Genomic DNA, 27,594 nt, shown 5'->3' with positions numbered 1-27,594 from the left:
TAAAATAAATCCCTCTTAATATAGTAAAGTGATTTATTGCCTACATTTCATGATGTGTAATTCAATATCAGTAGTACTTCATCAATTCATAAAATGACACAGAATGTAAAAATATATAATGAAATTAATATCGAGTTAAATTGCAAAACATAACTGAAAGGTGTCTTACATTGCTTATAATGTAGCTAAGATGTAAAGAATAACTGTTAAACAATAAAAATATGATCCAGAGAACAACCTTGTTTGTTATATAGATTTATTTCTTCTACATAATTAATGAATTTCAATGAAAATTTTACCTAAATATTTGGTGAGAAATTGATACAAGAGCTAGAATTTTACTTTAATATATTCTCTAAAACAATTTAGACAAAGATGTATCTGAGATGGTTAGTTATGCATTCAAACCTCATTAAAATAAAAACTGAACTAAAAATGTGTGAAGAATGAATAAGTGTGAAGTATCAAATATTAATTATTGAAAATGATATGTCTATTATGTTTTTGTAATTTTATTTAAAAAAATTAAAATAGTATCTTGAGCATTAGTTATATAACTGAAAAATTTATTAAATACCTTTATTATTCATTAAAAGGAGAATTCACTGTAATAATAATAAATTTTATCATTAAAAATTTTGTAAGCAGTGATCAGTACAAGAAAACGTGTTTTCATTCTAGCCAGCTATAAAAATAAAATTATTTTTAATTTGTGCAGAAATTTGGACCCTCTGATTAGAAAGTAGTTAAAAGATTTTGTAAACAAACTAATCTTGGCGCCCGCACCATATCGTTTGTTTCTCCTAAGTTTATAATATTATTGTTATTAAATAAATCAATATATAAAATGAACAAAAAAATGTATTTTTAACAAAATTTAAATATTATTTATTTAAAATCATGTTATAGTCATTAAAAGGTAAGTTTTAGTGTATATAGATTATATAATAAGTTCATGCAATACCAGCTATCTACGTTTTCTATGTAAAAGAGACTTCTTATAAATTATTTACAGAAAAGTGAAATTTTAAAAATAAGTAATATATTTTATTTTAAAAACCAGTTTTTTTAATTTATTTTTAAATCTAAACATCAACTATTCTTAGACACAGAGCTACAATATCCTATTATATGTTGAGTGAGGGAAAGTCAGCTAGTATTTATAATTTTAATATATATTAATGTTAGCTATGTAAAACATACATCATATCTAATTTATTAAATTAGTACTGAAGAGTTTCAATTAAAAAAGGTTTATTAGGTAGAACACAGGAATATTAGAAAATATAAAATAATATTAAGTAGGACTAATAGATACATACATTATTATGAATCACAATGGCCGAAATTAAATATTTATTATTTTTTTTAAATTAACAAAATATTTAACAGAAAAAGTTAATAAAAATAATAACAGCATTTGTATAAATTTCAAGTATATAACATTAAAAAATAATTCAAAAAGAATTAATACAATTAATTTAACTAATTTTAAAATCAATTAAAATAATATAACTACACAATAATAAAAATAGTATTATTTTAACAACATAAAACACACTACAGTATTTTTATAAACAATGATGACACCAATAAAACTATTAATAACAATTTTATGTTTCATAAAATTATTCATCTATACTTTTTTTTAAGAAATATTATTAAATTATTTTTAAAAAAAAGTTTATTTTGTGCAAATACTGTATAAAAATAAATTTTCTATAAAAAAATGTTTAACACTGCATAATAAATGCAGGTAATACTTTTATTGGAAATTTTAATTTATATCCCATAATAAAAAAATAAATTAAAAATTCATACAAAAATGATTTATTTATATAAATATATATAAAAGAAAGTATATATTTTCTTGAATCTAACGCAAAATAAAAAATGAATAATAATAAATTCTCTTAAAAAGTTGTTATAATTAATATATATATATATATGTGCGGTAAACACAAGTATTAATTAAATGAATGAAATTTATGCAATAATTTTGTCCCTGAATTTGGTTTTTAAAACATTACATAAAATATAATGTTAAAATTATTAAAATTCATTTCATATAGTGCGATTGAAATGGAGATTTTTTTTTATATAAGTTGTTCTGGGATATTTTATAAGCAATGAAAACCTGGTATGTGACAATTCCACTTAAGACATGATATTAAACAAAATTTATGAGAGAAATTGAATGTTAACAAAAATCAGTTCAGGGTACATCAATGACCTTGAATACTCATGACATGTACCCTAATTTTTAAAACTGTTTTTTTTTTTAAATTTTCACATTAGATCCAAGAAAATACTATAATTTAAATAAATAATAACTACATTTCTAAAAAATAAATATTTTTTTATATTTAAATAAAATAAAAATAAATCAAGAAATGATAAAAAATGAATATCGATGTAAAAAAATATCTTGCCAATAGTGGTAAACATAAATAAAAAGTAATGATATACATGTGAACAGTTATTTTATATTGATGTATAACAAATCCTAAGTATTGATTGTATATATAAAACTAAATAGCATGAAGCAGTAAACCAGTGTATCACATTAGTAGAAACAGTTATAATAGCTATAAGATTAGCATTGTCAATGCAGACTGGGAAACATATGGAAAGATACTTGAAATATTTCTTCAAACTAAGGAAAAATTTTAATATTTTTTCATACCTCCACTTTCCGCATATCCATAATTGCAATAAGTTTCAAATTTCCTTATCATAGGTCCTTATTAATAGTATGGACTTACCATAAGTCCTTATTAATAGGACTTATTCAGTCCTATTAATAAGAACATAATAACATCATCAAAAAATTCCTCCCAACAGGTAATAATTAACATTTACTAGTATTGACAAGTTTTTTTTTCAAACAATATTGTAATAAAAAAATCAGTATGTGAGCATTTTAAACATAAGTATAATAAATAAATAATAAACATAGGTATAAAAGATATATTGTGAACATAAAAAAGCTTACAAAATAAAGTCTTAAAATTTAATTTAAAAATAATAATTTTGTTATAATAACAAACATAACTATTCAAAAACTAATAGTAAGCAAATATTAATGGTTTGATTAAAAATATTTGTTTAAAAAATAAATAATGTGTTTTAAATTTTAATGTACTATATGTATTTTTTTAAATTTATTTAGGATAATGATACATATGTTATTAATAAACTGAATGTATTAAAAGGGTCATTTTTTGTACATCTAAATTTAAGCTAAGTTTTGCAGGATATGTTTTTAGAATAATATGACAATTATTTAATTCTACTTATTTTATACTTTTTTAAATTTATGTGTATAAAATATTTAAATAAATATAGTACAATAATTTCAACACATTTATTTATGAAAAAAATTAGTTGTAGCTAAAATATATGTGATCACACTGTTTGACTATTAATTTTTATAATTTTCAATATAATTAAATTTTTTTATTTATTTATGTTTAAATTTCCTTCATACAAATGTACTTATAAATATATGATGGTATTATTCTAATACAAAGTTTCATTAAATTTATTTTATAGTCAAAATGTTAAAATTTTGATGTGTTTTGTATGAAATTTATTTTTATTTTTTTTTTAATATAAAATTAATAAAACAAATTATAATAAAATACAATTAATCAGTTTTAAATTGCATTTTATAGAAATAAAAATAAAATAAATATATTTCTTTTAATACATAGGCTAAGTTTAATATTATTTTTATGTTTATAAAATTATTTTTTTTTTGTTTAATAAAATATAGAAATAAAAAAATTTAGCAATCACAATGGAAATATTAAATTGTACTTTTTGTGATTAATAAATAGCCTATTTATTTATCTTAATACAAAAAATAAAATTTCATTGCATTCTTAAAATTTTATTTATCTACATCATTTTATATACTACCAAAGCTTTATAATAATTTTTAAATCCATAAATGCTGTCAAAACTAGAGTCATAATTTACACTTCAAAAGTATCAGACTGAATGGTCATTTGATCTTGAAAATGCTACCATTTACAAAAGCATTTGCATTACTGGCTAGGTGTTTTAAAATTAAAATATGTAGCAACACTCAAATGTTCCAAAAATGTACAAAAAAGAAAATGCTCATGCAAAATGACTAATGCAATTGCTGGAAAAAAATTAATACAGTAATATGTACTTTCACCACACAACAAACAACAGTAATTAATTAGCCAGGAGATTTATCAGTCCACAAAAATTTTTAAATGACACTATATTATATCATTAACTAAATTTGTAAATATAACATCATTTATTGTGAAAAGGATAAGAAATTTTATTTCATCATCAGTAAAAAAATGATGCTATTAGTAATCAATCACAGTAAACCTAATTGCTATTGGTGGAAACATTGGATTACAGAAGTCGAATTTGATTATAGAAGTAATTGGTTGACATCCATATCTGGAATAGCAAGAATGTTTATGAAGAGAAACAATTATTTAACTCAAGTTTATTTAATGAAATATCATAAATTATGAATTTGTCAGTTCAAGAAATATGAAAAATATCTTTCTAAACATACTAATAACACTCTAATCCTTCTATTGATATTAATAATACTACTACTACTACTAATATAATAATACAATCTAAACCACATAACAGTTTTCTTTCTTGATCACCAAATGTAGTTTACATGTAACTTTACCTCCAATATAATCTAGTTTAAACTTATTTTATAAATAAATATTATGCTGGATAAATTTATATCTATTCAAAATAGCATCGAGTATACCTACTTATTCTACGGCATTTATAGAATGGCAACATTTATATCTTTAACTGGGAGTTAGGATTATTCAATTCATTTTACAGACCATTAAAAATTTCCGAGAATGGTTAAATAGTTTTTGGATCAACAGATGGGAAAGTGAGATATATAATTACTGGTTCAAAAAAAAAAACAATTTTTGACATCTTGGGTAGATTTATAACTATCCATAAGTTACCATTTCACAAGGCCAACTCAAAAAAACTTTTATTGTAGAGATCCATGGAGTGTGAATGAAATTTGTGAAAAATGTAAATTACTATTTGTCATCTCTGTACAAAATATAGTCAGTCAAATGTCTGAAAAGTTCAACTCTCCTTTTGTTCACTTGCTACTTAATGAAAGCAAGATATGCATTATTAATTAACTAATTATTTTTTATTAATTAAGTTTCATGCAATTAATCAACATGAGTAATTACATAAGTTATTGACCAATGGAAATATTTATCAGATGTCGAAAACTATGCTCAGTCACTTGAGAAAGAAAATGTCTAAGTACTTATTGCTAGAATGCAATTAAATAACCTTTTACACAGAAGGAAGCATAAAAAAAGTTCACATCACCATCTGTTGTTTAGAGAAAAGACTTCACTTTGGACTAAACTGTAAGAATTTCTGAATGTAGGGAGAGAAGGCAACAATAGAGTAGTTGGACAGGTTTCTGGATTCCAATTAACCAATTTCTTTAGGTTTATTTAAAAACCAGTTTACAAAAGCAAGTCACAAATAGCACAAACTCATCCATTACCTATTTGGAGAGGTGTGGTAAATCTCAAGAGAGGCATTGTAGATTTTAGTGGAGCATTAATATAATTGATTAGCTAACTGTCAATGTGTGGAGGGAAAATACTTTACGTACTTTGTGTGAAAATATACAGGAAAGATTTGAACAGCTTAACTGCTTACCACATATTAGAGATCACATAATAACATGATAGATTAAATTTTAAAATAAAGGTATAAAAACAGCATGTTACAATATTTTTTAAAATTATACTTATTTTTAGTCAAGAAATGTTAAATACTTTGATTAAAATTTTCTAAATTAAAGAAATATCAACATATTTTGTTGAATGATTACTTTCATTTTGTTTTCCTGAATGTTTAGTATCCTGATTTAAAATTGTGAAGTAGGCTGCTGAAATTTTCACACATTTCACAGGTCATAAATTTTATTACAGGCTAGATAGTTATTCCTAATTTCACCATATATTTTTTCACTAAATTACACTTTAGACTTAGACATTACTTAATTGATGTTTTATATTTAAAATGAGTTGGCCTGATTTGCTCATCCCAAAAATACTCCATGGAATAAAGGGTAAATTTATCCATACATTAAAAATATGTTTTACTTTAGTTAGTATTTATAAAATGAAAAATTTTCAATTTTTGTCAGTTTTAAAGTTATTTAATGATTTGGAACTTTTAGGGATGCACTGTATAGAATGAAGCTGCAGATTTATAACCATTTTACAAACATGAGCAACATATTTTTATTTTTTTTTTATTTTCAACATTAGTTAGTTAGATAGTAGAAAATAAACAATGATAGTGTTATGAACAATCACTGAATATTCAACGAAAACTAACTTCTACTTCTAAGTAATTCATGTAAATAGGGTATGTTCCTTCAATATAGGATATGATATTAAAACTACAGTACTAAATACTATCAGACTGGGAAGTCAACTAAATTCCCAAATTCCAGAATAACATATGCTTCATTAAATTCTTCAAAAATGAAGATAAGTACGACATGCATTTAAAAAGAAACGTATAAATTAAATTAAAATTTGTAATCTAAAAAAATATTTACATTTCATAAAAGATTATTTTAATAACTAATTAATAAATTGATTTAATAAAACTATTATCTTGTAAAGTTCAATTTAATGATTTTGGAATTCTTACAATTAATAGCATTTATAATTACAACTAAATTTTCTTTTACATAAAATGATGTTTAATTAAAATAATTTTAGTGAGTGTAATTATTGTTTATCAACCTTAATATATAATACTGCAAAATAAAAATGTGAGGTGATATGCTGACCACATTTCATACCTAAACAATTACAGATGACATTTTTTTGATGCAGGTTGACAAAATTGTTTTTCCTGAAATTATTGTCTCATAAGACTTTTTATTTTCACATACTCTGTGCCAATTTAACTTATTAAAAGATAGCAAAAATAAAGTATTAAATTTTAATAAATCCTTCAAAAAATAATTTGAAATACATGTAACCTCTTTTAAAATACTTAACAATATTAAACATTTTGTATAAAAAATTGTTTAAAAAATATTCTTCAAAGAAACACTATCAACCCATCTTTGTACTTATTTATTTCCTGAGTTTTATATTAACAAAACAATTATCATTATCGTATAATAGTTTAGGTGCAAAATGTACACATACTAATTAACATTTGGAGAAAACTCAAATTAATCAGTATAAAACAAAACAGTTTTTGATTACGTAATTTTAGGCCCTTCACATTACGCTATCACAAACTGTTTTATTACATGTAGAATATTATTTCTGTATTTAACTTAAAACTAATAAAATATGCACTAATACAATTATTTTTAAATTGCATTGACTCTTAATTTCAATAGCAAAAATTTATTTGGGATAGATTTACTGTAAATTTTCCAGATCCTAGAAGGAAATCAAATTCAAGAACCTCAATGTTGAAAACAAGCACAATACTATGAGTAAAGTTTTGTGGTTAGTAATTTTTTTCCATTTTGAATAAGATTTTTTTTTAAAGACAGCTTGTTCTCAGTAATATTTTATAATAAAATTTTGAAATTTAAACACAACTTGATTTTTCACTTTTTAAGTAATGCACATAATTTCAGAATTTTATTCATAAAATACATGTATCATAACTTATTTATTTAAACCATAATTTTATAAATAATTTTGTCATGCAAAGAAAGAGAGATCCATTTTATCCAGAAAACACATTAAATGGAAATTTTATTTTAAAAAAAAATTCTACAGAAAAAATTCACAGTATTTGAAAATAGATAGAAAGAATTACAATTAAAATTTTAAAACTAATGCAATTAAACTCTGCAAAAAAATTACGAAAAACAAATTTATTTATAAAACTTGAGAAAGTTTATAAACGTACAAAACCTGGAAAAGGAATTAATTTCTTAATTATTAATAACTGATATTTCTTTATTAATTAATTATTATACACCATAATACAGTTGTGACACATTACCATGATATCTAATATACAAAATAATTTCATTTTGAAACAATGTACATTTAGTTAAAATGCATACTTTCTTCATATAGCATTTCATTGACAATCTTAAAAAAGTAATTAACCTGACAAAAAATGAGATAACTACAAACCTATGCTCAGTTTTTTCTAAATTTAATCCATCCAATTTTGTATAATTTTTCCTTATTTTATTATACTGATTCAGAACAAATTGTAAACGTCAATTAAAATTTAGCTGTTACTCTAATTAGTTTTAACCAAATTACATTCAATGAACCCCAAAAAATAAAATATTTATTATATGAACTAAATCAAATCTTAAGGGTCGTTGCATTACATGGACATTGCTATCACTTCTTTTTCTAATTATTTTTATATTATAAAATTTTTACTTTTCAAATGTTAACAATCAATTTTGGAAGCCAATATTCCTTAATACATCAAATTTTTTTTAAAGGGTCAGTGTTGAGGATGGTGTATTGTCATGTAGTAAAATTCAGGTTAATAACAAATCTGAATTAATGAAAGAAAAGTTTACTTGTTTTAGCATAATATATCATTGTAGCTGGCTTCCATGGCACGATTGGTAGCGTCTCGGCCTTTCATCCGGAGGTGCCAGGTTCAAATCCTGGTCAGGCATAGCATTTTCACACACACCAAAATCATTCATCTCATCCTCTAAAGCATGCCTAACAGTGGACCCAGAGGTTAAAAAAAAAACTAAAAATATCATTGTAATGAGCTCCTTGAGACGTATTTTTTTATATAATCCTACTTTCCTGTTTGATAAAATTGTATGAATGGTTTATCATTCATACAAGAAATGCTAAAATCTACCACAATCAATCCCAAAATTAATCCAGACACAAAATTTGATTCATTCTTTTGAATGATTTGCACACAATCATTTGTGTCCTGACACATGACTGAATACATTTTATCATGAGAATGTTCAACTAGTATCATCTTTGATTTGGAAAATCAAGTTTCATCAATTTTCACAACACATTATTTTCTTATAACGAAAAAAAAATGTTTGAAATGTATACATTTTGCATGAATTTTTGTCAACTGATAATTTGATTCCCATAAAGCTAGATTTTTTCCCACCTATACAGCTATTGCAATATGTAAAGCAAAATAAAAAATCACAACTTAATAACAAAACTCAAAAATGTAATATTAGAAGATGTAAATTAAATCAAATAATAACATAACCAAATTTGAATAACAAACACTTTTTTTGTGTTTGTTCTTCTGCTTATAAATACATAAATACTTAAGTATTGCTTAGTATTGTGTAACGTACTACATAATACTTAAGTCATACTTATATTTATACTTTTCATAATGGTACTGAAATTCATTTGAACAAAATCTAGTAGTAACTACACCTTTAACTTTATTTACTATTATTTTGAATATTTATTATTAAACAGTTCATATGTGATGATGTTAAAAAACTGCTTTAAAATATTTTTTTTCTTTAATTTATCTAGAATATTAATAATTTAAATAATAGAACTAAGATTTAGATTTTAATAGATTAGAATTAGAGTGAGATTTCATATTCTGTATAATACACATAGTGTTACAGTAACATTCCTCTATTACTAGTAAAAAGTATATATGTTTATAGAAATTGGTATTACTCAGCTAACAGATTAGATACTTAGCATCATATAGTGCAGTAGTCACCATAGCATTATCCACTAATCTATCATTTTTCTTCTTTTCATTTTTTATTTGCCTGTGACATCTTATAGACAGATAGCATCTTCAGTTCCTTATTGTATTTATCTATAATTGTTGCATTTTTTTTACATTGAGAAGGAAATATATATTTAATTAATTTATTTTGTTCATTTTAATATATTCTATAATAAATTACAATTGATAATGTTCAATGTAATTTGAAAAATTACCAGTTTTATTGAATTATATTATTTCTCAAATATCTTCTATAAAATTTTAATTTTTAAAAAAAGTTAAATAAAAAATTTCAAGCAAGGTATATTTCATTAGATTTAATATACTTCTAGCTATTAAAATTTAGTACTACCTTTTCTGAATATGACCATTTCTTCAGTTAATAATGTGTCATAAGATCAATCAAAAACTTGCACTGAAAATCAATGATTTATGGTTTATAAACTGTATTGTTAATGGTGTGTGGGTGTTATTCAATCTGCATATTCTTTTCATTTGTAAAATATTTTTCATATTTAAAAAAGCACTATAAAAGATTCTTTAAATTCTAATATTAATATTACAATAATAAAATAAAGTATATAACATAAGTTACAAAATCTATATTATTTATTTGGTTTCAAATTCTTTCAAGCTGTCTTCAACTTACTATTTAAAAAATTTATCAAATAAAAAATAGAAAGGATAACAAGTTAAAAGCAGAAATTACAAAAGCAGCTATATCATTTACCAATACCAATCTCTATGCAACAAAATCATGTCCTTTCCTCTAAAGAGTGTAGCAAGTGTGTGCGTAATTATGAACATATTCTTTGTTGATTAAGAGTATGTAACACTGTAATGATAATAAAGTTCAAATAAAATGTTAATTAAGTAGTGATTTATAAAAAAAAGTTTTCTAACAAAACAAAAGAATTTATAGATATATATGTATATATTTTATTTGATGTGATGTTAAAAAAAAGATAATATGTATTATATTGATATAATAAAAATAATAATATGTTATAAATCTAATCTCATTTAAATACACCTGAAACAATGTATATATAAAAACACATAACTTATAAAACATCAAATAATTGATGAACAGTTTTAGTACACATTATACTATTCTTTAAATTTTATTTCATAAATTTTCAGATATGAAAAATACATTTTTACCTTTAGATATTTTATTTAAATACAATATACTCTAAACAAAATGCACTCTAATTACTGATACATCATAATATCTATCACAGTTATCATTCCTTTGAAAAAGATTTACTATTTTATATATATATATATATATATATAATATTAATAATAATAATAATATTTATAAACTAATCTACTCTTCTACATTATTAAAACATAATTACAGAAAATTTTTTTACAATGATTAAATTACAAGATTTTTACTCGTTATCTTAACAAGACAATAAATAAATATGTACTGTATTTTAAGGTAGATAAAACTAAGAATGATATAAAAATGAGGTTTTTTTATTTTTCTTTGCAAATCATAGAAAACTCAGTAAAATTATGAAAAACCGTGTTTTTAAACAAGATGAACTAGTCAAAAAATTACAAACAATTTTATTGATATGGTTATATTTGTTATTAGCAAATAGAAAGCACATTATAGTTCATCAGTAGGCCGATTGCCTATCTAAAAATATTTATTACTGGAATATTGATAATTTTCCATCCCTATTACATTAATACATCAGTCATATAAGACTGTAATAATTTTTAATAAACAAAATACGTCCTCAATTTAAAAACAAGCAGTTAGTATAATTTTTTTTTTTTAAATCATGCAGGGAAGAAAATTAAAATCATCTACAATTTATACCCAATGATAGGGAATAACAATTACACCAATCTCAATCTATTTACCAAATAGTAATTTTTCATAAAATAATTTCAATTGCATTATTATTATTTAGTACTTTCTAACCAATGTTAAAATAATATATTTTGCACTTAATATGAGAGTTTATAAATTATGATAAAACACTTATAATAAAAAAATCATCAGAAATATTTTTAGCATAGATAATTTTAGTAATCATATTTAAAAGAAAAAGTCAAATGATCAAATAGTATTTTCTTTATTAACTGACCTGTTATGTTACATTGATATTTTTAAGTTAATATGTTGATGCAAGCAAATGAAGAAATTTTTAAAATTTATAAAGCATTTGGTAGTATTAAATGATAATTTTAGGAATTTACTTTCACCATTCACATTTTATTCCGTTCTTCATGCGCTTTTTTGACAATGGCAAGCTTTGAATGCGGATCAGACACTGGTAGTTCACTGTAAGGTGGCTCTCGGGTACCATGTAACATTAATGTCCACTCTTTGATAAAACCAGATTGAGGTACTTGAGAATTAAATGTAACCTACAACAAATTTATTTCAACAGTAATAACTAATTTATATTGCAATGTATTGGCTTTTAGTTTATTTATTAATTTTTTTTATAAAAGTATTGGTAAAAAGATACACTTACTAATGCTAGCTCTCAGACCTTATGCTAGTGATGTCATGTTTTTACTTTTCTTTATTAACATATAACATACATGAATGTATGTAATAGGACAATTTTAGAACATGTGCCATAAAAGAAATACAGTAAAATCTATGGAATAGCAAGTAACAGCCAAAAAATATATCTACTCTTTTTATTTATCCATAATTTAAAGAAGGCCTGACAAATGGTTTATACAACTCTAAATAATGACAAACTTTCATTTATACTGCTCTTACTAGAACCTTACATACGTATTGTATATAAATATAATATGATGAATTAGTTAACAGACACAACAGCAAGAAGTACAATACAATTAAAAAAAAGTTTTCATTTACTATGCTCAGTACAAACAAATTTCATCTGCATCAATGTTGTTTTGCAATGCTAGAAATGGGTGAGGCATAAACAAGCTGATAAGTTTTTAATTACAGTTGATCACCACATTGTTGTCGAGCACCAATTTTACAATGATTTCTGGATAGAACACTGTTAGGAATCCACCCGTAAAGTAATGGTCTATATCAAACCATGTGTTTGCCATAAATTTGATGTTAAAAGAAACTCCATTATAACCATTAATCTCAGAGATATTTAATATGCAAGAAGACCCTTCTAAAGACTCTTGTTATTGTGAGTTAAAAAATAAGATATTAAGAAGGGTCAGTGCATGATTTAAAACCATCATCTCGACGTTCTGTATCAATCTGTACATCTGAAAATCTAAACTGTGTACAAACAAGGTCAGCTTGATGCCATCCCATTCCACTTGGCATATCTTCTTGAAGTCTTTCTGTACAGTGAGTTAAAAATTCATTCAATAAAATTCAGGTTGATCATGAGTTAAAAGAGAGAGAAAGAAATAAAGCAACAAGTTAACTTTTGCAAATAGTTTTGGCATTGATGAAAAGAAATGTCAACGTGCTTGATTATCTGGTAAAATGTCTGATAAAGCCTATTTTCATTCAAACAATTTTGTAAATAAGCAAAACTGTTGCTATTGGATAGAAAAAATCCTTTGGGAATTACACTTAAAGTCATTAAAAAAATCAACCACACGATGTGCTGTGACTTTACTTCAAATTATATTGGAATTTTCTTTTCGAAACACACAGTGTTGTTTCTGTAATGATCAAAAGTATAGAAGCTACTGTAAAATGCTGGAAAATTTTTACTGGACCAATTTCTTGATTACATATCAATGGGTGAAAGGTGCATATTTTAGTTTCAACAAGATGAAGATATCAATCACTTACAGCCTCTAAATACTAGTTTATATTAAGAAGAATGTTTCCTAGGTTTCTTAATACTGTGACATCATCAGTTGGTTAACCAGATCTCTAAACAGTAAATCTTTCCTTTGGAGATATTTGAAACCCAAGGACTACAACACATTTCCAGCCAATGTCCATGAACTGAAGAAACACATTCATGAGGCCGTAGATGACATTCCACAGGACCTCTTACAAAGAATCATGTATTCTCTCCAGATTCATTAGAACACTGTGAAGAAAATGATGATGAACATTCAATGGTGAGCAAATAATGTTTTTTAAAAATTAAATTATAACAAGTTAAACTTCATTAAATTGAATACGAGGGACGATCAGAAAGTAAGTTACACCCCCTCTATGAAACAAACTTATACACATAAGAAAATTTTTTTTACTGAACAAAAAACTACATATTTTTATCTATTTTTCTACATAATCACCAAGATTTTCTAGACACTTTTCATACCTTGTGACAAGTTTTTCAGTTCCACTCTCATAAAAATTTCATTCAATTTTCTTCAGCCATTTAAGGGTTGTTATACACATTCAACAGAATATTGAAGAAAATTGACAAAAAATAAACTTAAAAAAATAAATACCTACTTATTTTAAAAAAAGTTCTTTTACAAATTAGTTTAACTGAAATAGAGTTGTTATTTTGTCTCTTCTGCTTTTTTTGTCTGGCAAGATAATTTTTAAATGTGAGAAATTAAACATCATGCTGCCTTGAAATCAGATCTCATTTTTTATTCCAATAAATTTTTTACAGATGCAACACATTTTATCACTTGTGTATAAGATGTAATCTTTGGAGATCTCAATTACTATAAACTTGAGTGTAAACTACTTTATTTTGTTATGTAGTGCCATATGTAAAATCTATAGGATCTCCACTTTTTTTTACACATGCTTGTTAACGTTAACACAGATCTGTTTGCTTCTACGTTGTAACTTAGACAACCAATGTACTGCATGGATAAATATCAATGTTACTTATGCTTTATACACAAGAAACTCTTGTCTATAAACCCTAAATTAAATCATAGAACAATCAGTACTAGAGGTAGTTTCACATTGATTTGATACACTACGTACTAATATTAATTTATAGCTAATGATGAATTTATGGCTGTAGCTGCTTAAAAAATAAGTCTAGTCTTCACTTTTATTTCAATAGCATTCCCTGCTATGGGAATTTTAAATTTGTATATGTTTTCATATGATGCAGAATAATATTCATATTAAGAATCATTTTAAAAAATAAATATTTTTTGCATTTGGTGTTAAATTAAATAATAAAATGTTACAGCTATAAAGTAATCTTAACAAAACAATGGATTTCTCTAATCAAATAGCAGCATCTCCACCTCCCTGGAAAGATTTCAGATTTAAATTCCACTCAGGTTTGGTATTTTTCATATATTAAAAATTTATTTTATCATCTCATGCTTCTTACAGTGAACATATCATTTAAATTAAAAATGTAATACAGAATATTTTACCTCAAGAGCCCAAGTTCCTTGTGGATATTCTCCCCAAGTATGTGTTGTCATAAATGGCCATTTTGTAAATCCATCCCGATGATCATCATCATTGACTCTCCTACTCAGAATCATGGATCTGTAATAAATAAATGTTCAACTTTGAAAAGAAATTCATCAAATTAGAAAATCGAAGATTTTTAAAATACTCGTATTAACAAGAAGAATCAGTTACACTTAACATCACATACATACTACAGGATGTAAAGAATAAAGAAAATGAATAATGGTGCCATAGAACAAATCCAAGGATTGAATAAGGTGATGTAAAAGACTGACAAGTGAAAGTAGGTTCATGGGAAAATCTTTAAAATGCTACATCTAATTGATCACATTTTAAGGGATTTAATGGTTTATTTATTTTGTTAGAAGAGGGTCATGGGGGATATCTACACAAGAGTATGATAACTGATGAGCGGTGTGAGTGTATATAGATAATAGATAGTTAACAGAAACTATGTACGTATAGATTTTAAGTAATAATTTGCCAACCTCCATGGCAGATATTAGCTTGTCTGACTTTCATTCAAAAGGTTCCGGGTTCGATTCCAGTCAGGTTTAGAATTATTCACAAGGTGAAAAATTCATTTCTCATTATAGAAAAAAAAGAGGAGAGTAGCAGCCATGATTGGGCATTAGCAAATAGTTAATTAAAATAAATAAATGGAATGAGTTTTTAACAACTTTTATATAAAGCCACAACTGCATTGAAATCACATAAATTGACGTTTATACAATGCACAGTTAAAACTTTGTTAATGACTATCACACACTACTGTAGTAATGCTATTAAAATTTCATGATACAGACTTGATGGAACAGAATTAACTCATAACCAGAGTTGTAATTTTATAACAGCCATAAGTTTTGATTTCCCACTTTTCCGTAACTTAGACAACAAATGTACTGCAGTTTGAAACAAAATTTTGAAATGTGCATGCCTAATTTGAAACAATGGGTGTCTGTGTAAAGGAAGAGTATAGAGGACCAAAAGGATCTGAAGAAAATATTGAACGTATCATGGAAGTTTTTCTGTGAAGTCCTAAAAAATCTATTGGGAAGGAAAGCCGCGAACTAGCAATAAAGTAATGACAGTGTAAATGTTTTAAGGAAATGCTTATATATGCATCCATAATGTTTACAGCTGTTATGCTTTCAGACTACTCTGTATACGCCAACTTCGCAATTGAATTGTTACAGCATGAATAATGACTTTATTGATCATATTGTACTTCGTGATGAGTCAAAATTTCATCTTAGTAGAAAATTAAAATGTTATTTGTGTTATCACCCTACTAGTATCTGAGGGGTCAGTAAATCCTCATGAACTCTTAAAATGTAAAAGGAACTTGACAAAATAAAAAATGTTTCCTACACAATATCACAACAGCAAGTTTACAAGCCATTCTTTTTCAATGAAGTGAGCCTACAAGATATTATTTATTTGGATGAGCTGTGTGCATAGCTCTTTCCTTAACAGCAAGATGGAGTGAAGAATTCTATTTGGCAATAATATGGTGCGCCTCCTGACTGGCAGAACTCTGTATGGGATTACAGAGTTGAATGACATTTTCCTCAACCACTAGATTGGTCAGCATGCACCCAATGACAGAGCTTGTTTGCAGTGACCTCCAAGATCACTCAATCTGACCCACATTATTTTTTTCCTTTGGAGTTTTATAAAGGATCTTGTGTATGTGCCTCCTCTGCCAATGATCTACCTGATTTGAGGTACAGAACTGAAGCACCTGTCACATTTATTATTCCAGACATGTTGGTTAAAGTATGGGACAAATTCTCCTTTCGAATGGCTTTGTGCAGCATAAAAATATGTGCTCACATTGAACACTTCTAGGGAAAAACTATTTAATAAGAATTACTCTTTCATTTTATTTTTGATTCAATACTGTAAATCAATATTAAGAGATATTAAATAACTTTAAACCCAGACATTCTTTTTTGTTCATCCTGATGGGAATCAAAGTAAAAAATTTAGCCATTCCTAACAAGATCTTTGACTGACCTTTGACTGATCTTAGACTGAATAGCTACTGGATAATAGCTGGGTTATTTTATTCTGTAATTTAATAACTATGTTTCAACAAACTGTAAAACCTAAATTTTAAACTCGCTATACATACTCTCATTATAGAGTTGCTAGATTTTTTCTCAAACTAATATATCGTCTCCGATGTTGACATCATTGCTATGAATTCTTTTATATTCTCACTGATTGATAATAAGTACAGAAAATAGAGAACACTGAATATGCTCAACAACAGTGAAACTCATTCATCAGTAAAAAACTAGTAAATGGTAAAGTAGCACACTAATTTTTATAAGTAAAAAAATAAAAATAGACCAAAGGAGACCTAATGAGAAAAATTTCAGCTTGCTTATGAAAACAAATGTGAATGCTGCTAATAAACATTAACTAACACACAAGTTTAGAATTTTGAGAACCCTTAAAGTTATTAAAGAATAAATAAAATGCAAAAAAATATTAAGTAAAATGGTGAATATATTTAAATAGGATTAAGAAATAATTACTGCATAGATGTATTTTTACAATTTGTAATTAAAAATCATATTCATTAAATATTTTATTAATAATTCAATTCATTATATTTTATTTAAATTTAAGTTAATTAAGATTTTTAATTTTAAATGTTATTAAATAAATCTGATACATTAAAAAAGGTTTTACTGTTTCTTGGTTAATCAGCAGAAATTTTATTTTTAATTAATTTTTAATCAATAAATTTATTAATCATATACTAACACAAAACTAAATTCAAAACATATTTTTATAGCAGCATATAATATATATATATATATATATACATGAGTATTAATTTTTTGAACATTTAAGAAGATCCACCACTATCTTATATTTAACAAAAAATTAAGTTTCTCTTTTATATTTATCGACTACCTTGGTCTATTATATAATTTTTGACAAACTGAAAGAACTTTAGCCATTCTCCCACACACATGTTAAAATATATTTGTTTGTTTATTTTTACAACTAAAGTACTTTCAATCTCTGGAAAATAATCATATTAAATATACTGGTTTACAAAAATTAAATTAAATTATATATAATATACACACACATAAATTTTATATATATATATATATATACACACATACACACACACACACACACACACACACACACACACACACACACACACACACACACACACACATTTTAATTTTTATTTTAATTTTACCATTAAAGTACAGTCATTACCGAGGATCCAGGATCTGTGAAAGTACTTCCATGGTAAAATTAAGGTAAGATAACATATATCTTATCTCAATATTCTGTACTAGGTGTGTTATATAATTAGAATTTAAAATACAATTTAACGGTACAGAGGAATAATATGAATAATAAAAAGATTAATTTCAGTAAAATATATGTATAAAATGCAGATAGAATGTAAACTGAGCATTGAATTATCAAAATAATATTCTACATTCAAACTTAATTGGAAAATAAACAACTCAAATTATAGATCGGCTTGAAGAATTAAAAGCATTTACACAGAAATGCTAATCAATTAGAAGATAATTAACTGTTTCACAATTCTGTCTACCCAACAGTAAACTGTTAAATAAACAATTTAATTTACAAGAATCCTGGTTAATTCTTGTTTTCTTCTGTCAGCTTGATTTTTTCTTACGTTTTTAATTAAGAAAAATGCTGACTTAATCCCTTTTAATTTCCTCTCATTCTCTCATTTTCTTGTCAAACGTACTTTATCTACCTCTTGTTTCCATTCAGTGCCAGCTGTTTTTTTTATTTATTTTTTTATAAGGACCATTTAAAGCTTTCTTTTTCTTTTGAATAGAATTTATCATTAATTTGGAAAATAATTAACCTGAGAAAGTGTTTATATGTGTCTAAATTTTCTTAGAAGGTAAACATTATTTATTACACCAATTGTCAGTTTTGCAAATTATTTTATCAGCACTACTCTAATCCATGTGTCTGGCCATAACAAATTCAAGATTAAACAGTAATAATTTCAGCAATCTCTAAATTCTAATTTAAAAAAAAAAAAAAAAAACATTTGTTTTTAGTGTAATTATAGAATTACCAACTGAACAAGTGGAATCCTGCAAAAAATGATTCTTGGTATTAATTTGGTAGTTTAACTGATCTGTTTATTGTGTTTTGGTTGTTTAAGTTTTCATTTAACATTAAATTCATTAGCACATTGGTCAACATGAAATATTGATGAATTATTTGATCTTCAAAAAATTATACACACACACACACACACACACACACACACACACATATATATATATATATATATATATATATGAGACTTACTTATGACACTGATTTAAGTATATGAAAAGATGAATATACCATATTCCTGATAAGAAAAACAAAGTCACAAATATGTTTACACTATCAAACTGTTACAGAAGTAGCTGTGCAAGAAAAAAAGGGCTGCCTGTGCTAGAAAAATGCCACGGCTTTCATTTGGAAGATTCTGGGTTTGAATCCTTGCATGGTATTTTTTGTATTCTAAGGTTTCATTTAACATCATGAAACTGTAAATGGGTGTTGGTCTTTTGTCTGTACAGTAAATAAATAAGGCAGTTCAAAACTTTTTATCAAATAGAAGTAGCCAAAACATTTGTTTTAGCATTTAGTTAAAATTATGGCTATTGGTTTAGTTATTTGTTCACTAATGTCAGTGTTTTAAACCTTTATTTTAACATTTTACAACTAAATATTTTTTAAGATTTTAGTCATGCCACAGCTATGGTCTTTACACATGGGCAATATAAACAAATGGCTGTGTGTAAAGTTTAGAAGTTACATAGCACTTTTTAAGCAAACAAAACATTGTAGTCAAACAAAACATTACTGTATTATGTTCACAGCAAATTAAACAATAACATTTGTGCATTTTCCTCATACTGTTAGTTATCATATCAAATAACTGAAAAGTTAATATGATAGAAATGTACAGATAGTTAATGGAATTGTGATCTACATGTATATCGGTGAGGTAGAGTTGATGTACTGTTACACTCATCAGTGAGATGACTTTCCTAGATCACCCTGTTGTTCTACCCATTCCTTTATCAATGATTTATTTGAATTCTAAATGACATTCACTTTTATATTTTTTTCTACAAATTTATACATTTTTACCATTAATCTAAGATTATTTCAAGAAAATGAGAAAAATATGGAGAAGCTACTGAAAAAAAATAAGCTTATTATTTTATATCTGTGTTTGTAGAAAATGGATGTGCATTAAATGAATCAAATAACTGAAAATTATAAATGTATTATTAAAAAGCTTTCACATCCACCTAAAATTTTTTGTCTTATTTCTATAACCTATTACTTTAAACTAAAATTTGTGTAAGTACGTTTAAGAAGTATTTTGTTACAAATAATAATTTTAAATACTATTGAAATTTATTTTACAATGGAATGTTTTTACCACCAATCAGAAGAGTGGAACATATTATAAAAACACACATAAGTAGAATTCAGGTCACCATGACGACATTATTGGCAATAAAAGTGATAATGTAACAAATATATTACAGATACAAGCCATCATTCTATAAATAATAAATATCCACTAAACATATTAAACTCACCATCATTCTCATAAATAAATGCAAACTTCTTTTTTTATGAACCATGGCACTTTGCATTAGGATAATTTAAGTTGTAATTATTATTATTTCTACCTTGGTGGTACTAAAAAAAAATATTACTAGCTTAATAAATTTTTAAAGAAATATAAATGTAACTTATCGTAATAAAGTAAGTAATTTTATAAATTTACCTGGTACCCATGGGTGATGTTAAAAATAGTTCTACATCTCCTCTTCTTGTGGCATTCAGTGTTATAACTGCCTGTACATGTTCCAAATAGTTTACTTGTGTTTCAGTACCTTGACACGCATTTGTTTTGATTTTCAACTGGACAGATCGACTGCTAGGAATTTCCCTGAAATAGTACAACTAATATAGTGTATTAACTTCACTTACATTATAAATGAAAGTGAACATTTTATATATAATTATTTATCATGATCTACCGGTACAACAGTTCAAATCCACAAAAAATTCTATCCAAAGTTTTATTCTGTCAATCTTCAAGATAAAACCATTAGTAAAAATTACTTTCATAATTTTTCAAGACAAGAAAAATATACAGTTTGTGAGTTAAAACAAAAATAGGTGGCTGTGAAGTTCAAGGGGGTTATAAAGAAATAAACATTCTTCTTAAGAGAGGATTATGTTATCCTTCATTTAAATATAAAATTACAATTATTAGTCAATACTGGAAGGACAGGTAGAAGGAAAAAATTGTGTAGGCAGGCCACGTTTGGAATATGTAAAAGAAATTGTTAGGGATGTAGGATGTAGGGGGTATACTGAAATGAAACGACTAGCACTAGATAGGGAATCTTGGAGAGCTGCATCAAATCAGTCAAATGACTGAAGACAAAAAAAAAAATTATTAGTCATCATGTGTATTAAAATACTCTTAAATAAAAATGTTAAGTAAAAAAAACTTTAAAAAATTTTTTTTGAATAAAATCAATAATTATATTGAATTCTATAACTGAACTTTTTGAAGGCAGTGTACAAATTGAAAACAAACAATACCATCAATTTATGAAATCTTAATTAGCTGGTAACTTCAAGTAATTGAAATTTAAAGACATACTAAAAATAGGATTTCCAACTGTTAAAATATACATTTTAAAGTTTCATTAGTTTTTCTTAATTTTATTTAAATTTTTTTAAATATACAATGTGATATATTTCACATGGTAAAATTTTTCATCCAGAAGCTTAATGCTTATAATATGAATTAATCTAATTCATATGTTTAATTTGTTTATTAGTTTATTCATATTATTTATCTAATATGAATTAGTTATACATATATTTAAAATATCAGTAGTCCTACAAAAAGATAATACCTATATGAAAAAAAGTTTCATACAAGAAACAAAAGGGTAAGAAATCTGTGTCTTGATAAAGAATTTAGAAGGATCTCAGATTCTTCTGAAAGTAAGACTGTTACTAACTAGACTAAAACCTTGTTTTTTGTAGTAAACAGTCCAACTCTCAATCTTCTTTAAGAGTGGTAAGTCTTCCACCATGTTGTGCAGTCTTGAACCCCAGCATTTCAAATGGTTTCATCCCTACTCAAAAAAATGTATTTCAACTATGAGTAACTTTTTGGGGTTGATGCAGGTAAATCATCTTTTTATTATCTGGAAGTAGTTGACAACAATACAAACAGTAAACTCTAGAACTTATTACTTAATAAACAAAATGGAAAAATTATGTAGCTGCTGAGTACAGCATTCATCCTTCACTGTTCATTTAATACAAAAATATAAAGAATGAAAGAATAAATATAATGATAAACAAAAAAGATAACATAAAGATATGAAGATTCTCAAGATATATTACATGAAATCTAATTTACCAAATATTGTACCAAACAACACATTTAACTGTAAACAGCAAAAATTTACAAATGGATGTTTATATTCTTTTTTAATTAATTTTAAATTTATTTTTTCTCAAAAACTTCAGAACAAATGTAACAAACTTTATTGTTACATTTAATTATATAATCTCTTTTGGTCTGTCATTACATAAGTTTAAATTTTAAATTAACATTGTCACTGACAGCCATGGACAAGCCAAAAACTATTATTAACATTCAAAACTTCAAGAAATGCAATGACATCATACCATTTAAATCTTCCTGAGAACCGGCCAAGCATCTATGCACACAAACATACACACAGATATTCTGTTTCATGCGTATAGATTGGAGAAACACTTTAACTTGAAGATAAAAACAAACAATTTAAAATATGAAATAATACGATTGAAAGAACAGTAGAAATATATTTTGTTTTTGGTAAGAATATAATAAACATGTTATGTGAATATTAGGTGTTCCTCTGTGTATGTACGTGTTTGTGTGTGGTTTTGTTCAAAATAACTGAATTCTATACATATAATGAGAAAAGTTTTCACTTATGTTATGTTTCTACCACTTACAATAATTATTACCAGAGCGGAAATATGTCAACTATGCTTTCATTGAAGTTATGGTATTCAAATAACTAAACATGAAGTCTATCGCACAGGATGCATGTGGTCAGGTAAGTTAAGTAAGTTGCTGTGATAGACAAAGTACATTTAATCTGTTTCCAACTATAGCAAACAGAATGAGAAGTACAACAAACTTCCATATCCTCTTGTCACTTGTAACAAAACTGTTATGCCACCTCTTATAATTAATCAAATGACATTTACTCTATATACAATTGTGTATAATGTAATGCTCAACAAAAATTAATTATCAGTAGGCATTTTCTATATGGCACAGATGAAAAGTAAACTGAATCACAATGAATAGAATACCTTTATTTAATTAACAATATTAACAAAATTTAATAGAATTTTTCAATTAAAATTTATAACTTATTTTTTGTACTGCCTACAGTTTTTTTGCACTTATATATTCTATTAGAGTACTGTCTCAAGAAGCGTTCAATTATGTTAAAAATCATTCAGTTTAATCCATTATTAAACTTGTTATTAAAATATAAACAATGTTTCATAATCAGACTAATAATTTCTTGTTCATAGGTTATATTTTTAATAAAATATAATATATATTTAATTTTCAAGTTTTTGTTTAGTAGAGGTATTCAATTTTTATCTACAAAAGATGGAAAATGATTTGGCTTATTGTATAAGCAACGTATCATCATGTAATGCAGTTGTTGATACATGTTTTTCAACCAGACACACACACTTCCAATTTAGTGTTCACTACAATTAAAGTTGAAGTGTTTCCATGGTTTATGTAATCATGGTTTTTTACAAGAAACATACTATGCTGGAAATAGTAAACTGATTAGTAAGTTAATTGATAGCCTAACGAAGAATCTAGATTCAAACAAGAATATGAGCAGTAACAGATTCTGTGTATAAAAAGAAAGAGATTCTGTGTATAAAAGATAGATTTTTTAATATTTTTATATTTTATGTTCACAATATAATGATAAGAATAGATAAGATAATAATTATAAGAACAGTGATGAGATAACAAAGATCATCATACATTACACTTATTCTGAGACAATTCAGTATCTCGTAGCTATAAGTAATATTATTAAACAACCCTGTTTCAATATTTATTCTATAATACAATATGGTATCACACTGTTTAATTTTAATTCACAAAAACTACCCTATCTTGCAAAAACTGATTCAGAAAAGAAAGTACAGATTTATTTTTAAATTAAAAAAAATAATTAATATTTTTATTTTTATTAATGCATTGAAAATTTTCAAATAGAAAGAGACAGAAGGATATAAACCTGAATCGATTGATGAAAGAAAGGCAACAGCAAAAGAAAAAATGAAAACCTTTTGAGAAAAGAAAAAGAGGTCAAAAGTATACAAACGTGATTCATAGTAGTTAAAACAAAAAGATAAAATGTACTGAAAGTGTATAATACAACTTTTAAAATAGAGTTGTTTTTAAAATTAAATTTTTGTGAAAGTGAACAAATTAATGATACCAATAAATAAATGTGGCGTACGGTTATTTTTACAAGCAGTATTCTATTATCATTTTTACATTGACATTCATATTAAACAAATGAAAGAATAACTTAAATAGCAATTTCATCTGGAAGTCCCAGATTCAAATCCTATTCAGCATAGCACTTTTCAAACACTACAAAATTTCCATTTTCATATTCCACACACAGTTTCGAGCTTACTTGGTGAATTAAATAAAAAAATAAAAAATATATATATATATATATTTATATACTTTATTTCACATACATACATATGTAAGCTAACCTAATGTTTTACCTGTTAATTATTTGACAGAATGTTGTGTAATGATGAAGGAATAAATATCAAAATTTGTCATTAACTAAAACAGTAATAAAATGTTTGAGATATTTATTTAAACTAGCAAAACTTCTAACCAGCAAACACGTTTTTTTACTACAATACTTTACATAGTTAGAGATTTCACAATATATTAACTACAAGGGCTATTTAGAAAGTTTTTGACCTGACAAAAAAATACAAGAGTTTCTTCTTTTTTTTCAATATAATCAACCATGCAATGTGATACATTTAATGCATCAACACTGTTCAACATTTAATACCCTCAGGATAATGTGATTTGTCATACTCTATAAAAGAAGTGGTTGGCTCAACTTCGACCTCATCATTTGAAGTGAATCTTGTCTGGGTAGCCATTTCTTCAGGATTGGGAAGAAAAGATAATCCCTGGGAGTCAAATTTCGTGAATATAAGTGCATGCAGAAGCACTTTAATGCATAGGTCATGGAGTTTTGCAGCAACAACTCGAAATATGTGTGCAGGTACAATATTATGATGAAAGAGCACTTTATTTTTTGATAAAATGTGGATGTTTAGGATGAGTAGCACCCTTCAATCGGTCCAGTAGTAAACCATAATACTTCCTGGTGATGGTCCTGTCTTTTTTCACGTACTCTAAGATCACCACATGACAAGAATCCCAAAAAACCATGGACTTTACCTGTAAATGGAATAGTTTTCATTCTCTTTGGCACACTTTCACCTGCTTTCACCCTGTTTAGACTGCTTGGTCTCAAGTGTATATTGATGAATCCATGATAACTTCTTAATATAAAATCTCAAAGAAACTTGGCAAAATTGCATTTAAATAAATCTAATCATCCTTGAGAAGTGAGTTCACTCATATACATTTTTGGTCGACTGTTAATAGATGTGGCACCCATTTATCTTTCACACCCAAAACATGTAAAATGTAGTGGACATGGTCTAGAGATGTATGAATGTCACCCAGCTCGTGTACCTTCCATTGGCGATCATATAAAATGACATTGATATTTTTGGTTTTTAGCAATTTTTGAGCATCCCAAGTGTTCATCATCATCTTGAATGGATGTTTAACCATGTTAATTTAAACCATGTTTAAATTCAATAGCCCACTTTTTTTTACCTTCAAAAACAAAGAGAAACAATCTTTTAAAGTGGAATCTAACTCTTTTTGTATGACCATCAGGGTTAAACCTTTTTACAACAAATTATTTTATAACGGATCAAACTTCAATCATCCATTTTTCAGAAAATGTCAAAATGTATTTGCTCGATCGCCACAAACAAGCAACTATATGTATTCATCTAAAACACTGCAATGCAACACACCCACTAAAGAATCATACTTGACAAATATTTAGCCAGTTTATCATAACTGCACTCTTCTCTGTGTCCAGTAGAGAAATTTCACAATAACCCTGGTATTTGCAATACACTTAGTTTTTGTGCACTAATAAATACTTTCACTTCTCTATATCAGGTTATTAAAAAGTCAAGTAACTAAATAGCAAACTTAAGAAAATACCAGTTCATAATTTATAAAATTATAATTGTCGAATAAAAATTTTGCAAAAGTACAGCACTTTTTACAACACAGCCAGAAAACAACACCACCTGGCTTATGAGACCTGCATAAAATGATTACTGAGGTCTTTTATTTAGACCCACAGTGTCTTTATTACAGGAAGTAACTTAAAACTGTAATTGGATAAATAATACCAAGAGATAGTCTTAAGTATTTCTAGATCCAAGTGTGTTGGGGCAAAAACAAGCACAGCTGTTTTTAAGTTCAAGCTATAACGCACAGATTGTTTTATTAGTCAAGAAATAGTAACCACTTGTTCCAGATGTCCAACCATCAAAGATGAAAGATTTTTAGATAGTTTTCCTGCTTAGTCATTTCAAAGAAATTTTTTAGACAGTGTTTTAAAAACTTTAAAATGTCAAATTTCCATCCATACCAGATTAATGTAAAACATACATTTCATGTGACTGAAACAAAAGCTTTCTATGTAAAAGTGATGGGCAGAAAGGATGTAGGGAGTTAATTCACTCATTAAAAATGTTATTTCTGTATTAAATAAATTTTATTTTACTGATGAAACTTGGTTGTACCTAAATGAATAATTAAGTAGGCAGAACAGTATCTTTGGAAAACACAAGGACTACATATCTGCCATTTACAACATTTGAAAATCAGGGCTTGGTGTATCATATGAAATTAGGTTTTTATGCAATTACTAATTCTATTTTTTTTCGTAGTGACAACAACATATGAACATTAACAAGAATTTATCATGGACTTCAGTGAAGCAGCTAATGCTGCTTCAAGCTGTCGTTTAAAATTTATTGACTGCTCTAGAAAATGGTCAGTTTCAGAACCTTTATTAGCTGCCTGGCTTGACAAAAAATTTGGTTTACAGATTTTAAGTGTAATTCACATGCAACTTCTTCTTCATTTTTGTCTTCATCTTCCAGAGTAGGTAAAGGATGTGTTATCAGCTCTTCAAGTTCTTCTTCTG

The 27,594-nt window shown here is 25.9% G+C and overlaps 1 protein-coding gene across 1 annotated transcript in view; it reads right to left on the bottom strand.

Annotated features, from left to right (window-relative positions):
* Positions 1-11,868: 11,868 nt before the first annotated feature.
* Positions 11,869-27,594, bottom strand: part of amon (prohormone processing protease amontillado) — a 642,069-nt gene continuing 626,343 nt past the window's right edge. Inside the window, exons 11-13 of the mRNA XM_075365301.1 lie at positions 20,958-21,122; positions 15,082-15,199; positions 11,869-12,174 (exon numbers count right to left, since the gene is read on the bottom strand). Of these exons, the coding sequence (XP_075221416.1) occupies positions 12,013-12,174; positions 15,082-15,199; positions 20,958-21,122 (445 nt within the window). The 3' untranslated portion in view covers positions 11,869-12,012. The remainder of the gene's footprint in view (positions 12,175-15,081; positions 15,200-20,957; positions 21,123-27,594) is intronic.

The sequence above is a fragment of the Lycorma delicatula genome, chromosome 5 (assembly GCF_047948215.1).
Source record: "Lycorma delicatula isolate Av1 chromosome 5, ASM4794821v1, whole genome shotgun sequence".
Classification (NCBI taxonomy): domain Eukaryota; kingdom Metazoa; phylum Arthropoda; class Insecta; order Hemiptera; family Fulgoridae; genus Lycorma; species Lycorma delicatula.
The sequence above is the reverse complement of the archived record's forward strand: the minus strand, read 5'-3'. Positions and strand labels throughout refer to the sequence as shown.